Source organism: Paramisgurnus dabryanus, chromosome 14 (genome assembly GCF_030506205.2).
Source record: "Paramisgurnus dabryanus chromosome 14, PD_genome_1.1, whole genome shotgun sequence".
NCBI classification, from domain to species: Eukaryota; Metazoa; Chordata; class Actinopteri; order Cypriniformes; family Cobitidae; genus Paramisgurnus; species Paramisgurnus dabryanus.
In genome coordinates, this window is record NC_133350.1 from 3,605,051 (window position 1) to 3,622,307 (window position 17,257).

At 44.0% G+C, this 17,257-nt stretch overlaps 1 protein-coding gene across 1 annotated transcript; it reads right to left on the reverse strand.

Moving 5' to 3' along the window:
* Nucleotides 1-11,452: 11,452 nt before the first annotated feature.
* LOC135739894 (uncharacterized) lies at nt 11,453-16,422 on the reverse strand. Its single transcript, XM_065257986.2, has 7 exons — nt 13,889-16,422; nt 13,608-13,782; nt 13,218-13,513; nt 12,968-13,131; nt 12,618-12,872; nt 12,205-12,528; nt 11,453-12,108 (listed from the first exon to the last, which is right to left on the reverse strand). The coding sequence occupies exons 1-7, from the start codon at nt 14,619-14,621 to the stop codon at nt 11,842-11,844; spliced, it is 2,214 nt and encodes a 737-aa protein (XP_065114058.1). The 5' UTR covers nt 14,622-16,422; the 3' UTR covers nt 11,453-11,841.
* Nucleotides 16,423-17,257: the final 835 nt, after the last annotated feature.

Consider the following 17,257-nt stretch of genomic DNA (forward strand, 5'->3'; position numbering starts at 1 on the left):
CACATTAAACTGCCCATCTGCCATTTATGGCTCTGAGGGCCCCTGGGGGCCAAATGACCTAGAGGGCCCCAAGCTCTGGGGGCCCCAAGTGCCAAAGTATTCCAGGCCCACTGGCTGCCCAATTACTTTGTCTGCAATTGAGGAAAAAAACTTTTGGCCCCTGGGCTTTGCCCCCTTGGGGCCCCAAGTTATGTTGCCCACTGACAGTTTATTTTGCCCACTGCCAACTTATGTATTGACCATTAGCCCACTTTTCTGCCCACTAGCACATTAAACTGCCCATCTGCCATTTATGGCTCTGAGGGCCCCTGGGGGCCCCAATTTATGTTGTCCACTGAGAGTTTATTTCACCCACTTCCAATTTATGCATTGACCATTTGCCCACTATTTTGCCCATTAGCACATTAAACTGCCCATCTGCCATTTATGCCTCTGAGGGCCCCCGGGGGCCAAATGACATAGAGGGCATAGGCCAAAGGTCAAAGTAAGCTCACATGGATGCAAGGCCTACATCAGATGGTTTAAAAAACTGCAAACACACATGCTTCAACATCTAAGACTGTTTCATTTGAATGAAACCTGCAAAACACTCAAGCACATTGTTACAATGCAAAGGCCAAAGGTCATAATCAGCTCACATGGATGCAAGGCCTACATCAGATGGTTTAAAAGACTGCAAACACACATGCTTCAACATCTAAGACTGTTTCATTTGAATGAAACCTGCAAAACACTCAAGCACATTGTTACAATGCAAAGGCCAAAGGTCATAATCAGCTCACATGGATGCAAGGCCTACATCAGATGGTTTAAAAGACTGCAAACACACATGCTTCAACATCTGAGAGTGTTAAATGTGAATGAAACATGTAAAACACACAAGCACATAGTTACAATGGAAAGGCCAAAGGTCATAATCAGCTCACATGGATGCAAGGCCTACATCAGATGGTTTAAAAGACTGCAAACACACATGCTTTAACATCTGAGACTGTTACATTTGAATGAAACCTGCAAATCACACAAGCACATAGTTACAATGCAAAGGCCAAAGGTCAAATTCAGCTCACATGGATGCAAGGCCTACATCAGAAGGTTTAAAAGACTGCAAACACACATGCTTTAACATCTGAGAGTGTTAAATGTGAATGAAACCTGTAAAAAACACAAGCACATAGCTACAATGCAAAGGCCAAAGGTTAAATTCAGCTCACATGGATGCAAGGCCTACATCAGATGGTTTAAAAGACTGCAAACACACATGCTTCAACATCTGAGAGTGTTAAATGTGAATGAAACATGTAAAACACACAAGCACATTGTTACAATGGAAAGGCCAAAGGTCAAATTCAGCTCACATGGATGCAAGGCCTACATCAGATGATTAAAAAGACTGCAAACACACATGCTTCAACATCTGAGAGTGTTAAATGTGAATGAAACCTGCCAAACACACAAGCACATTGTTACAATGCAAAGGCCAAAGGTCAAATTCATCTCACATGGATGCAAGGCCTACATCAGATGGTTTAAAAGACTGCAAACACACATGCTTTAACATCTGAGAGTGTTAAATGTGAATGAAACCTGTAAAAAACACAAGCACATAGCTACAATGCAAAGGCCAAAGGTTAAATTCAGCTCACATGGATGCAAGGCCTACATCAGATGGTTTAAAAGACTGCAAACACACATGCTTCAACATCTGAGAGTGTTAAATGTGAATAAAACATGCAAAACACACAAGCACATAGCTACAATGCAAAGGCCAAAGGTCAAATTCAGCTCACATGGATGCAAGGCCTACATCAGATGGTTTAAAAGACTGCAAACACACATGCTTCAACATCTGAGACTGTTACATTTGAATGAAACCTGCAAAACACACAAGCACATTGTTACAATGCAAAGGCCAAAGGTCAAATTCAGCTCACATGGATGCAAGGCCTACATCAGATGGTTTAAAAGACTGCAAACACACATGCTTCAACATCTGAGAGTGTTAAATGTGAATGAAACATGTAAAACACACAAGCACATAGTTACAATGCAAAGGCCAAAGGTCAAATTCAGCTCACATGGATGCAAGGCCTACATCAGATGGTTAAAAAGACTGCAAACACACATGCTTCAACATCTAAGACTGTTACATTTGAATCAAACCTGCAAAACACACAAGCACATAGCTACAATGCAAAGGCCAAAGGTCAAATTCAGCTCACATGGATGCAAGGCCTAGATCAGATGGTTTAAAAGACTGCAAACACACATGCTTCAACATCTGAGAGTGTTAAATGTGAATGAAACCTGCCAAGCACACAAGCACATTGTTACAATGCAAAGGTCAAAGGTCAAATTCAGCTCACATGGATGCAAGTCAATGGGCCCCATCTTTTAAGTGAACTGCTCTATTAAGATTCTGGCATGGTGACCATCTGGGAGCACTTTTCCAGTTTTCAACTTAGAAACTCCAGTTAAAACTATTTTCTTTGCTTCAATTTTTATGCAGAAGGCATGTTTGGCATCTTTATGGAAAGCTTACAAAGTGTGTAGATTAAAGTATGGTTTAAAACTATTTTAATTGTTTCTTTTAGTTTCACATGAGTTACAACAAAGTTAATGTGATTAAATCTTTGGAAATTGTACATAATGAGCTTCAGTTTGATATGATGCCTATCTGTTTTCATTGTAATAAAAATAATATGATGCCTATCTGTTTTCATTGTAATAAAATAATATGGTAAAGTCAATGGGCCCCATCTTTAAAGTGAACTACCCTATTAAGATTCTGGCCTGGTGACCATCTGGGAGCACTTTTACTGTTTTCAACTTTGAACCTCATGTTAAAACTATTATCTTTCATTCAACTTTTATGCAGCAGGCATGTTTGGCATGTCTCTGTAAAGCTTACAAAGTGTGTAGATTATATATATGCAGATTACTTATCACTTAAATGATAGTTCTATGAATGAGACAAGGCTTTCAAAAAGAACTCTCTTATTTATTTATTTGTTTAAAAAAAATTCAATTTGATAAAATTTGATTATAAAATTAATTTGATTATAAAAATTATTACAATATAAAAACTATTTACAAAATTTAATTAAGGTTAACACTAAAACAAGAATGAATAATTAATAAAACAAGAACATAAAAATAAGAACATAACAATATTAAAAACTATTTACAATCAAAAAACACAGATTAAAAAAAAATGTATTAAATTAAAATTCAAGATCAGTTAAAAAACTAAAACCTAAAGTTTTTTCAATTTCTGTCGCCATGTCTTGTTCTGAAAGGAAGAAGAAAATTTGGTTATGCAACTGAATTCTTCATGCAGCATAAACACAGAGTCCACAATTGAACACCTACGTGGTTGCTCCTCAATGTTCCCCACATCACAAGGGATTCCTTCAATAAAACAAAGCAATGGTTTAATTTTTGGAACATTGTACCCTCACTAAGATTACACTTGTCACGTAAGACTTACCCAACAGCTCCTCGATAAGTTCAGCCTCCTCCCTTGTTATAGGGGAGGGGGTCCTTTCCATATAAAAGTCACATGGTGACAAGTTGAAAGAGTCTGGGTTAAAGGGGGGGGTTGTAGGAGAAGGCGAGAAGGTGGGAAGGAATTCAGGGAAGGGGGAGAAAGACATGGGGAAATCAGGGCTAGTTGAGGTGGCAGGGGGGGAGGTGACAGTGGGGCTGAGGGAAAAGGTGGCAGGTGGGGAGGTGACTGTGGGGCTGAGGGAAAAGTTGGCAGGTGGGGAGGTGATTGTGGGGCTGAGGGAAAAGGTGGCAGGTGGGGAGGTGACTGCGGGGCTGAGGGAAAAGGTGGCAGGTGGGGAGGTGACATAAGGCGTGGCAGGGATTACACATGGAGGGGGAGATGGAGTGGTGGAGGCAGCGGAGGCAGCGGAGGCAGCGGAGGCATCATTTCGCTCAACTGGAAAAGCAAGAGAGAAACAGATCAGTTTAATTGCATGTGATAGGAGAGTTGTGGAGCAGCATTAAGACTTCAGTAAAAATCTAGGACCTACTTGCACTCTCCTGCAGCTCCACTAGGGTCACCATGGGGATGGCAGGTTTGCTGGCCGCCAGCTCTGCCAAGGCCCTCATGGTGACCCCCCACTCCATTTTTTTTATAATTTCAGCCTTCTCATTGGTCTGAAAAGGAAAAAAATAACCTTGTTAAGTAACAGTTTCATTGAGCACAAATAATTAATTAAATCTCTAACACAAATTACTTACAGACACGTCTTCGTGATATTTATAGAAATGTTTCTCAAAACATTTATAGAATTTGTTGCACAAGGGGCAGGTTTGTCCACCAAGGAGAACCCTGCCCCTTGCCAACTTTTGCCACAGCTGGCGCTCCTGAACATTATCAATTTTGTGGGTCACCCGCAGGTGCTGCTTAAAATTGACGATGCTCTTGTTGCACAGTGGGCACTCAGATTTAGGGGTCTGGTGGAGAAAACAAAAGAGAAAGGAAATCACTTGACATTGTCTATTAAGCATGTAAAAGCAGTACAAGGACAGTGTAGATACTTCTGCCTTAAAAATGCAAAGTTAAAAGGTCAAATTCAGCTCACAAGCACATAGGTACAATGCAAAGGCCAGAGGTCAAAGTCAGCTCATATGGATGCAGGCCTGCCACTGATGCTGTAAAATACAAAAGTGAGACTGCAAACACACATGCTTTAACCTCTGAGAGTGTTAAATGTGGATGGCACATGTAAAAGACAAAAGCACATAGGTACAATGCAAAGGCCAGAGGTCAAAGTCAGCTCACATGGATGCGAGGCCTATCACAGATGATGTAAAAGACAAGTGTGAGACTGCAAAACCACATGCTTTAACATCTGAGAGTGTTAAATGTGGATGGCACATGCAAAAGACACAAGCATATACTTACAATTCAAAGGTCAGTGGTCAAAGTAAGCTCACCTGGATGCAAGGCCTACCACAGATGACGTAAAAGACAAATGTGAGACTGTAAACCCACATGCTTTAACATCTGAGAGTGTTAAATGTGGATGGCACATGCAAAAGACACAAGCACATAGGTACAATGCAAAGGCCAGAGGTCAAAGTCAGTTAACATGGATGCGAGGCCTATCACAGATGATGTAAAAGACAAGTGTGAGACTGCAAAACCACATGCTTTAACATCTGAGAGTGTTAAATGTGGATGGCACATGCAAAAGACACAAGCATATACTTACAATTCAAAGGTCAGTGGTCAAAGTAAGCTCACCTGGATGCAAGGCCTACCACAGATGACGTAAAAGACAAATGTGAGACTGTAAACCCACATGCTTTAACATCTGAGAGTGTTAAATGTGGATGGCACATGCAAAAGACACAAGCACATAGGTACAATGCAAAGGCCAGAGGTCAAAGTCAGTTAACATGGATGCGAGGCCTATCACAGATGATGTAAAAGACAAGTGTGAGACTGCAAAACCACATGCTTTAACATCTGAGAGTGTTAAATGTGGATGGCACATGCAAAAGACACAAGCATATACTTACAATTCAAAGGTCAGTGGTCAAAGTAAGCTCACCTGGATGCAAGGCCTACCACAGATGACGTAAAAGACAAATGTGAGACTGTAAAACCACATGCTTTAACATCTGAGAGTGTTAAATGTGGATGGCACATGCAAAAGACACAAGCACATAGGTACAATGCAAAGGCCAGAGGTCAAAGTCAGCTCACATGGATGCGAGGCCTATCACAGATGATGTAAAAGACAAGTGTGAGACTGCAAAACCACATGCTTTAACATCTGAGAGTGTTAAATGTGAATGGCACATGCAAAAGACACAAGCATATACTTACAATTCAAAGGTCAGTGGTCAAAGTAAGCTCACCTGGATGCAAGGCCTACCACAGATGACGTAAAAGACAAATGTGAGACTGTAAACCCACATGCTTTAACATCTGAGAGTGTTAAATGTGGATGGCACATGCAAAAGACACAAGCACATAGGTACAATGCAAAGGCCAGAGGTCAAAGTCAGTTAACATGGATTCAGGCATGCCAACGATGCTGTAAAATACAAAGTGAGACTGCAAACACACATGCTTTAACATCTGAGAGCGTTAAATGTGAATGGCACATGCAAAAGACACAATTGTATACTTACAATGCAAAGGTCAGTGGTCAAATTCAGCTCACCTGGATGCAAGGCCTACCACAGATGACGTAAAAGACAAAAGTGAGACTGCAAACCCACATGCTTTAACATCTGAGAGTGTTAAATGTGGATGGCACATGCAAAAGACACAAGCACATAGGTACAATGCAAAGGCCAGAGGTCAAATTCAGCTCACATGGATGCAAGGCCTACCACAGATGATGTAAAAGACAAATGTGAGACTGCAAACCCACATGCTTTAACATCTGAGAGTGTTAAATGTGGATGGCACATGCAAAAGACACAAGCACATAGGTACAATGCAAAGGCCAGAGGTCAAATTCAGCTCACATGGATGCAAGGCCTACCACAGATGATGTAAAAGACAAATGTGAGACTGCAAACCCACATGCTTTAACATCTGAGAGTGTTAAATGTGGATGGCACATGCAAAAGACACAAGCACATAGGTACAATGCAAAGGCCAGAGGTCAAAGTCAGCTCACATGGATGCAAGGCCTACCACAGATGATGTAAAAGACAAATGTGAGACTGCAAACCCACAGGCTTTAACATCTGAGAGTGTTAAATGTGAATGGCACATGCAAAAGACACAATTGTATACTTACAATGCAAAGGTCAGTGGTCAAAGTCAGCTCACATGGATGCAAGGCCTACCACAGATGACGTAAAAGACAAAAGTGAGACTGCAAACCCACATGCTTTAACATCTGAGAGTGTTAAATGTGGATGGCACATGCAAAAGACACAAGCACATAGGTACAATGCAAAGGCCAGAGGTCAAAGTCAGCTCACATGGATGCAAGGCCTACCACAGATGACGTAAAAGACAAAAGTGAGACTGCAAACACACATGCTTTAACATCTGAGAGCGTTAAATGTGGACGGCACATGCAAAAGACACAAGCACATAGGTACAATGCAAAGGCCAGAGGTCAAAGTCAGCTCATATGGATGCAGGCCTGCCACTGATGCTGTAAAATACAAAAGTGAGACTGCAAACACACATGCATTAACCTCTGAGAGTGTTAAATGTGGATGGCACATGTAAAAGACAAAAGCACATAGGTACAATGCAAAGGCCAGAGGTCAAAGTCAGCTCACATGGATGCGAGGCCTATCACAGATGATGTAAAAGACAAGTGTGAGACTGCAAAACCACATGCTTTAACATCTGAGAGTGTTAAATGTGGATGGCACATGCAAAAGACACAAGCATATACTTACAATTCAAAGGTCAGTGGTCAAAGTAAGCTCACCTGGATGCAAGGCCTACCACAGATGATGTAAAAGACAAGTGTGAGACTGCAAAACCACATGCTTTAACATCTGAGAGTGTTAAATGTGGATGGCACATGCAAAAGACACAATTGTATACTTACAATGCAAAGGTCAGTGGTCAAATTCAGCTCACCTGGATGCAAGGCCTACCACAGATGACGTAAAAGACAAAAGTGAGACTGCAAAACCACATGCTTTAACATCTGAGAGTGTTAAATGTGAATTAAATCATGCAAAAAAAAAACAGAACCTGCAAAACACACAAGCACATAGGTACAATGCAAAGGTCAAAGGTAAAAGTCAGTTAACATGGATTCAGGCATGCCAACGATGCTGTAAAATACAAAGTGAGACTGCAAACACACATGCTTTAACATCTGAGAGCGTTAAATGTGAATTAAATCATGCAAAAAAAACAGAACCTGCAAAACACACAAGCACATAGGTACAATGCAAAGGTCAAAGGTAAAAGTCAGTTAACATGGATTCAGGCATGCCAACGATGCTGTAAAATACAAAGTGAGACTGCAAACACACATGCTTTAACATCTGAGAGCGTTAAATGTGAATTAAATCATGCAAAAAAAAACAGAACCTGCAAAACACACAAGCACATAGGTACAATGCAAAGGTCAAAGGTAAAAGTCAGTTAACATGGATTCAGGCCTGCCAACGATGCTGTAAAATACAAAAGTAAGACTGCAAACACACATGCATTAACATCTGAGAGCGTTAAATGTGAATGGCACATGTAAAAGACACAAGCACATAGTTAATTGTGGATGGCACATGTACATGCACATTACATGATGTAAAAAGACTATAATTAGTGCAAAATCAAACTATTAATCATCTAAGAACATTACATTTGAAAGAGATTTAAAAGAGACTTACATGTGGCATGACTGCAGCATTCAAATGACCATGTGCTTCTACACAAGTCTGTTACGTCTGCCAGAGGAGCCATATTTACAAACATCTTGCTCAGAGAAACTTTTAACTCTTTCCGGACTCTAGTGCATCAGAAAACCATGCATTTTACATGGGTTTATATATGTAATGTACTTTTCTAATGTCTTATGTCTAATCATAAAGTATTATAATGCACATATGACAAAGATTGTGTACACAGGCTTTGTATGCACATTATGCACACATGACACACATTAATAATGTTAATAATGTTATTACACATTGTTAAAGGTCACAGTGTGCTCACAGGCCCTGTCTGCACATTAACCACATATGACATATGACACACATGGTGAACACAGGCCCTGTCTGCACATTAAGCACATATGACACACAGTGTGAACACAGGCCCTGCATGCACATTGTGCACATATGACACACTTTAACCTCTATGACCTAAAGGGTTTAAAGCATTGTTAAAGGTCACAGTGTGCTCACAGGCCCTGTCTGCACATTAAGCACATATGACACACACTGTGAACACAGGCCCTGTCTGCACATTAACCACATATGACACACAGTGTGAACACAGGCGCTGCATGCACATTAAGCACATATGACACACAGTGTGAACACAGGCCCTGCATGCACATTGTGCACATATGACACACTTTAACCTCTATGACCTAAAGGGTTTAAAGCATTGTTAAAGGTCACAGTGTGCTCACAGGCCCTGTCTGCACATTAAGCACATATGACACACACTGTGAACACAGGCCCTGTCTGCACATTAACCACATATGACACACAGTGTGAACACAGGCGCTGCATGCACATTAAGCACATATGACACACAGTGTGAACACAGGCCCTGCATGCACATTGTGCACATATGACACACTTTAACCTCTATGACCTAAAGGGTTTAAAGCATTGTTAAAGGTCACAGTGTGTTCACAGGCCCTGTCTGCACATTAAGCACATATGACACACAGTGTGAACACAGGCCCTGCATGCACATTGTGCACATATGACACACTTTAACCTCTATGATCTAAAGGGATTAAAGCTTTATTTAAGGTCACAGTGTGTTCACAGGCCCTGTCTGCACATTAAGCACATATGACACACAGTGTGAACACAGGCCCTGCATGCACATTGTGCACATATGACACACTTTAACCTCTATGATCTAAAGGGATTAAAGCTTTATTAAAGGTCACAGTGTGCTCACAGGCCCTGTCTGCACATTAAGCACATATGACACACAGTGTGAACACAGGCCCTGCATGCACATATGACACACTTTAACCTCTATGATCTAAAGGGATTAAAGCTTTATTAAAGGTCACAGTGTGCTCACAGGCCCTGTCTGCACATTAAGCACATATGACACACAGTGTGAACACAGGCCCTGCATGCACATTGTGCACATATGACACACTTTAACCTCTATGACCTAAAGGGTTTAAAGCATTGTTAAAGGTCACAGTGTGCTCACAGGCCCTGTCTGCACATTAAGCACATATGACACACAGTGTGAACACAGGCCCTGCATGCACATTGTGCACATATGACACACTTTAACCTCTATGATCTAAAGGGATTAAAGCTTTATTAAAGGTCACAGTGTGCTCACAGGCCCTGTCTGCACATTAAGCACATATGACACACAGTGTGAACACAGGCCCTGCATGCACATATGACACACTTTAACCTCTATGATCTAAAGGGATTAAAGCTTTATTAAAGGTCACAGTGTGCTCACAGGCCCTGTCTGCACATTAAGCACATATGACACACAGTGTGAACACAGGCCCTGCATGCACATTGTGCACATATGACACACTTTAACCTCTATGACCTAAAGGGTTTAAAGCATTGTTAAAGGTCACAGTGTGCTCACAGGCCCTGTCTGCACATTAAGCACATATGACACACAGTGTGAACACAGGCCCTGCATGCACATTGTGCACATATGACACACTTTAACCTCTATGATCTAAAGGGATTAAAGCTTTATTAAAGGTCACAGTGTGCTCACAGGCCCTGTCTGCACATTAAGCACATATGACACACAGTGTGAACACAGGCCCTGCATGCACATATTACACACTTTAACCTCTATGATCTAAAGGGATTAAAGCTTTATTAAAGGTCACAGTGTGCTCACAGGCCCTGTCTGCACATTAAGCACATATGACACACAGTGTGAACACAGGCCCTGCATACACATTGTGCACATATGACACACTTTAACCTCTATGATCTAAAGGGATTAAAGCTTTATTAAAGGTCACAGTGTGCTCACAGGCCCTGTATGCACATTATGCACATATGACACACATTAATAATGTTTTTATCACTTTAGATCATGAAGGTTAAAGGTCACAGTGTGCATGCAGGCCCTGTATGCACATTATGCACATATTACACACATTAAGCCTTTTTAATGTTTGTCATCTGTGCATAATGTTCATGCACATCAAATTTGAAACTATTTATATTTTAAAAATTAGACTAGAAATTTAAGTTTACCTTAAAAAGTTAGACTAGAATTTTAAGTTTACCTTAAGTTTACCTTAAAATTTGAAACTATTTACATATTAAAAAGTTAGACTAGAATTTTAAGTTTACCTTAAAAAGTTAGACTAGAATTTTAAGTTTACCTTAAGTTTACCTTAAAATTTGAAACTATTTACATATTAAAAAGTTAGACTAGAATTTTAAGTTTACCTTAAAAAGTTAGACTAGAATTTTAAGTTTACCTTAAGTTTACCTTAAAATTTGAAACTATTTAAATATTAAATAGTTAGACTAGAATTTTAAGTTTACCTTAAAAAGTTAGACTAGAATTTTAAGTTTACCTTAAAAAGTTAGACTAGAATTTTAAGTTTACCTTAAGTTTACCTTAAAATTTAAAACTATTTACATATTAAAAAGTTAGACTAGAATTTTAAGTTTACCTTAAGTTTACCTTAAAATTTTGGGCTACCCAATAAACTTTCACCAGTAACATAGGAGAATAAAGCAACTCAGAGACAAGTTTCAACACTTAAGATTTCATTTATTAAAAAACACAACAGGAGGCAACAACAGCAACAGCATCATCAACAGCAACAATAAAAAAAAATGCAGAACGGGGCAAAATGGGGCAAAATGGGGCAAAACGGGGCAGAACGGGGCAGAACGGGGCACATTGGGGCAGAACGGGGCAGAACAGTTCACAAAGCAGAAAGAACGGGGCAAAACAGTTAACAACGGTGAAAGAACGATGCAGAACGGGGCACATTGGGGCAGAACGGGGCGGGGTAAGAACGGGGCAGAACGGGGCAGAACAGTTCGTAACGGGGGAAAGAACGGGGCAAAACAGTTAAGAACGACGAAAAAAAACGGGGCAGAACAGTTCAGAACGCAGATGGGTAAGAACGGGGCAGAACAGGGTAGAACAGTCCAAAAATCTTGGGGCAGGCCTGGGGATCACTTCTTTTTCTGTGAACGCTTCTTCAGCATTTTCTTCACCTTTTTCTGGGCCACCTTTGCCTTGGCGATGGCCTGTGGAGTGAAGACCTTTTGGACCTTTGGCCGTTTCGGTTTCCCTGGTGTCGATTTGGCGCTGGAGGGGCTTTTCATCACCTTCTGGATGCTCCTTTTATGTGGATTCCTTTTCAGTGGCGTCAGTGTCACCGTCAGCTTTCTACACTGCGCAATCGCCGATGGTCCAGCCCTGTGGTCTTCCGAGTTAGACTGTTGACGAGAGAGAGAGAGAGAGAGAGACAGGTTAGCAACTGACAGGATGTACAATTTACAATAGACAGGACAGGTGACAGGTGACAAACCCACCTCGTCAGACTCCAATGCAGACACGCCAGACTCCTGGAACACCGGCTCGTCTTCGTCCTCGGTCGTCGTCGCCGAGGACATCGACTCGGAGTCGGGCTGGACCGCTGCAGCAGGCCGCTTCCGGGACGCCTTTTTTGGACGGCTTTCGGTGTTCTTTTCGGGTGTGGCATCCGGCCCCTCCAGCGCCGTCTCAAAGAGCGTGCGGTGCTCCCACGCCTGCTTCGCCGTCAGATTGCAGGCATAAAATTTGTCCGCCGTGCGCGTGTCGTGGCACATGAAACGGGCCATCTTGGTACGGCTCTCCGTGTCGGCCGCGTTCCGTGCCTGCAAAGAGAAAATTAAGAAAAGAGGACGTTAGACATGTTAAGCACGCAAACAAACAGAAGCTCAAACCCAGGGGCCCCACAACTTACATGGGTCGCAATGGCGGACCGGAGGTCTGTGAACGTGGGGCTCCCTGGAAGCCCCATATCCGCCCACGCCGCTTGAAAATAGTTGTTGAGGTTTTTGCACGGTTTTTTGGATGAAGTGAAGAAGAAAAATGTTGCCCCAGGCCCGCCCACAAGGTCATCCTTGATTTCCAAGAATCGCGTGAACCATCCGTACTCCTCCTTGCTCAGGGCGATCTGAGCAGGCCCGAAGGCCTGGTTCGTCTTATGCATGTTGACCTGCAGACAAAACAAAACAAAACAAAACAGTTGTTTGAATTTCTGACGCGACAAGGAAAAACCTTAAGAGAGACGCACAGGCAGAGTCCACTTACATTTATCAGCCATGTGTCGGACGTATGGACGGCGTTCCTGACCTCCTCAATGGTCATGTTCTGGTAAACGCCGCACCTGTGGCCATAGATGGAGGCCAGGAACGCCGTCATGTACCCGTAAAGCAGGTACTGTGCCTTTTGGGACCTCTCAGACTTCAGCTGCTCTGGAAAAACACACAAAAACAGCGCAATTACTAAAGGTCAGTAAACCTTAACCAAAAAGTAATTGTGATAAGTGACGTCGACTTACCGAGTTTCTCGTTGATCCCCGCCTTTGAGCGCTCTCTGCAAAGCCCCAAGAGGGCCTTGCTGATGAGGCGCTCGTCTTTCTTGCGCTTCACCGACATCTGGTGCACCGTGACGGGGCGCCTCATGTACCTCAGCATCAACTTCACTTCCCTGCGGATGCCCAACATGGCCTTCTTTGAGAGGCGGCAGGTCGGAGGCGGGGTGGCGGCAATGTAGTCTAAAAATTGGGAAACATTTTTTAAATAGTGGTTCAAGGTTGTTTCTTTCATTGCCGTCACCCTCAGGCTCGACACCCACCTGCAGACAGAGAGAGAGAGAGAGAGAGAGACTCGATCAGAATCAAAACAAAGTGCCACTTTTCGTCACGTAAAGTCAACAGAACTGAACTTACTTGCGGAGCCGCTCCGAATTGTCAAGAAACTCGAGGGTCTGAAGCCTTCCACCCTCCATCGCCATGTACGCCATAAATTTTCGGATGCGGTAGATTTTACCGCTCACGTTCTCCCGGAGCTTCGGGGTGGGATCTGGCCCCTCTTGATGATCCCTGTACTGCTCCATCAGGACGTCTGGACAGAGAGAGAGAGAGAGAACAAAAAACAGACAAGTTAGCTCAAAGACACACAAAGCACAATGAGACTTACGAGGGGGCACGGGTGGTAGATTCAAACTCACTCAAGGCCGAGACGTGGTCGGGGAAGTGAGGGTTGGGGCTGGACTTGCCGGAGCGCCCAGGCGAATTTGGAATGGACTGCTGTGAGGAGGAGGACGCCGGGGGGGTGGATGGATGCTGCAGCGGGGTAGGCGGCACGAAATCTTCCTCGCCGTCGTGCTCCCTGTCATCCGAGAACGACCCCATTAACTTACGAGTCACTTGGTTCAAGTGCGCCGCAGGCCCCTTCTTCCACCGCCGCTGCATTTTTCGGAACCGACGGGTCAGTTCCCTTAACGTGCCAGAGAGGGTCTCAACCTGGCTGTTGAGGTCAGCCACCATCTCCCTCGCCTGCCGGCAAGCCCCCCGCTCACAGACTTCTTCATCGCCGCTCGCCATCTCCGCTCGGCCCTCCGCCTCCTCCAGGTCAAGCGTGGAAGCCATTGGAACCTCCGGTCCCGTGGCACGCAGGGCAGCCAAGTCCGACATGACTTTCTTCCTCTTCATCTCGGCCACGGCTGCCCTGCGAGCTGCCACCGTGAGCTCTGTGTGAGACTTTAGGTGCCGGTCCAGCCTCGACGTCTCCTTTTGGCAGGCCGGGACAGGGCAGTGTCCCTCACGGACACTGACCCTACCCGACTGCAGCGCGAGGAGCAGCTTCCTCTCGGTCAAGTTCTTTATCCCGTGGGTCACCCGGAGGTGCTGGCTCAATTGAGAAAAGCTTTTAAAGCAGATCGGGCAGCTATCGATTGCCATATTCAAAGAGCTATCACTAACGTTCACAAATCAGAAGTGGTACTGTGGTCTTCTATAAAGTAACTTGGCAATTTAAAGTATTATGAAATGGGATATGAAATTTGTGGACTATCTGCATTGATCCCTTGAGTTTGTAAACAACTCTGTAAACAAATATGTCTGATGCAGATTGTGGATCGCAAGCCTTTTTCCTGTGCAGTTTGTGGACTACACACACTTCCCTTTGCAGATTGTGGACTACACGCACTTTCCTTTGCAGTTTGTGGACTACGACAGCTAAATACCATTGAACTATACTAAGTAGTGTATACTTTATTAATTCTAAATCAATTTTTTATTAATTATATGAAATTTAGTGTGCACTTTGTTGAGTCACAGTATGCCCGCATGCCCTGTATGCACATTATGCACATATGACAAACATCAACGATGCTTTTATCACTTTAGCTCATGGAGGTTAAAGTGTGCACGCAGGTCTTCTGTGCACATAGGACACACATTGTGCACACAGGCCTTGTATGCACACTATACACATATCACACACATTAATAATGCATGCACATAGGTCCTGTATGCACATATGACACGCAGTGTGCACGCAGGCCTTGTATGCACGTTATGCACATATGACACACATTCATAAAGCTTTGTTCACTTTAGCTTGTGGAGGTTAAAGGTCACAGTGTGCACACAGACCTTGTCTGCACATTAAGCACACATGACACACATTATGCACACAGGCCTTGTATGCACATTATACACATATCACACACATTAATAAAGCATGCACATAGGCCCTGTATGCACATACGACACGCAGTGTGCACGCAGGCCTTGTATGCACATATGACACACATTAATAATGTTTTGTTCACTTTAGCTCATGGAGGTTAAAGGTCACAGTGTGCACACAGACCTTGGCTTGGACTTAGTGTTTTTATGTGAGTAAAACATGTGAAATAGGCTAAAGTTTAGGGCTCTTTTGCTCGACCGAAGACTTACTTTTGGGTTCGTTGGAAAGGCCCAAACCAGACCTTTCCAACAAGCCCAAGGTCAAGGACGTAGCCCTCTCTGGGGCGGAGCTACGGGTCTTTAAAATAGGGTGACAAAGGCTTGGACTTTGTGTTTTTTTTTAAGTATAACATGTGGAGTAGGCTAAAGTTTAGGGCTCTTTTGCTTGACCGAGGAAGGTCGGAGAGACTTGAACTTGGGTTCGTTGGAAAGGCCCGAACCAGACCTTTCCAACAAGCCCAAGGTCAAGGACGTGGCCCTCTCTGGGGCGGAGCTACGGGCATTGAAAGTTGTGAAAAAGTAAAATATCCAGGGCGCTATATCTTGGCCCAGCAAGATCGGAGAGACTTGAACTTGGATTCGTTGGAAAGGCCCGAACCAGACCTTTCCAACAAGCCCAAGGTCAAGGACGTAGCCCTCTCTGGGGCGGAGCTACGGGTCTTTGAAATAGGGTGAAAAAGGCTTGGACTTTGTGTTTTTTTTTGTGAGTAAAATATGTGAAATAGGCTAAAGTTTAGGACTCTTTTGCTTGGCCGAGGAAGGTCGGAGAGACTTGAACTTGGGTTCGTTGGAAAGGCCCGAACCATACCTTTCCAATAAGCCCAAGGTCAAGGACGTGGCCCTCTCCGGGGCGGAGCTACGGGCATTTGAATATATATGCTCATTTGTTATATCTCCGGAAGGGGAGGTCCTAGAGACCTGGGGGTGGGTGCGTTTTGAAGGGGCCCGAGGGAGCTTTCAAATGACACCAACCGCACGTCTCTACGACGTTCCTCGGCCGAGTTGGTGATTTCCACTTTAGAAAATTTGTGAAAAACGCTTGTATTCAGAGCTCATTTGCTCGGCCGTGGAAGGTCAGAGAGACTTACGTTTGGGTTCGTTGGAAAGGCCCGAACCAGACCTTTCCAACAAGCCCAAGGTTAAGGACGTGGCCCTCTCAGGGGCGGAGCTACGGGCATTGAAATTTGTGAAAAACGCTTGTATTCAGAGCTAGTTTTCTCGGCCGAGGAAGGTCGGAGAGACTTAGGTTTGGGTTCGTTGGAAAGGCCCGAACCAGACCTTTCCAACAAGCCCAAGGTCAAGGACGTGGCCCTCTCAGGGGCGGAGCTACGGGCATTTTAATATATAAGCTCATTTGTTATATCTCCGGAAGGGGAGGTCCTAGAGACCTGGGGGTGGGGGCGTTTTGAAGGGGGCCGAGGGAGCTTTCAAATGACACCAACCGCACGTCTCTACGACGTTCCTTGGCCGAGTTGGTGTTTTCCGAATTGGACGTGGGCTTCAAGCTAGGGTTAGGGCTAGGGTCGGCAACTCGGCTCGGGAAAACTCTGCGGCGACGCAATTTCAACACGTAGACAGTGGCGGGCCACGTAACGGGAGGGCGGAGTTTCGGAGTCGAGCGGCCTTTCTCGCCTGCGCGGGAGATCGCCCGGCTCTGATTTATCACAGTGTGCCTTCGCGGTCTTTGCCAATCTTTTTGGCCATAGCGCTGCGTAAACAATGTCGCAGGATAACGCCGTCGCATGGGGCGCGTCAGGGACTATTGACGACAAACATACTCAAAATTCGTAGCGATCGGGACACGTCAGCGTAGCCGCTACGGAAAAGAATTGCCGTAAATTGAA

Excerpts from the sequence above, each read along its gene's own strand:
- LOC135739894 (XM_065257986.2), bottom strand. The coding sequence starts at position 14,621 with ATGGCAATCGATAGCTGCCCGATCTGCTTTAAAAGCTTTTCTCAATTG. Across the intron at positions 13,514-13,607 it reads AATTCGGAGCGGCTCCGCAA|GTGGGTGTCGAGCCTGAGGG; the intron begins GTAAGTTCAGTT and ends CTCTGTCTGCAG. Across the intron at positions 12,873-12,967 it reads CCGACACATGGCTGATAAAT|GTCAACATGCATAAGACGAA; the intron begins GTAAGTGGACTC and ends TTTTGTCTGCAG.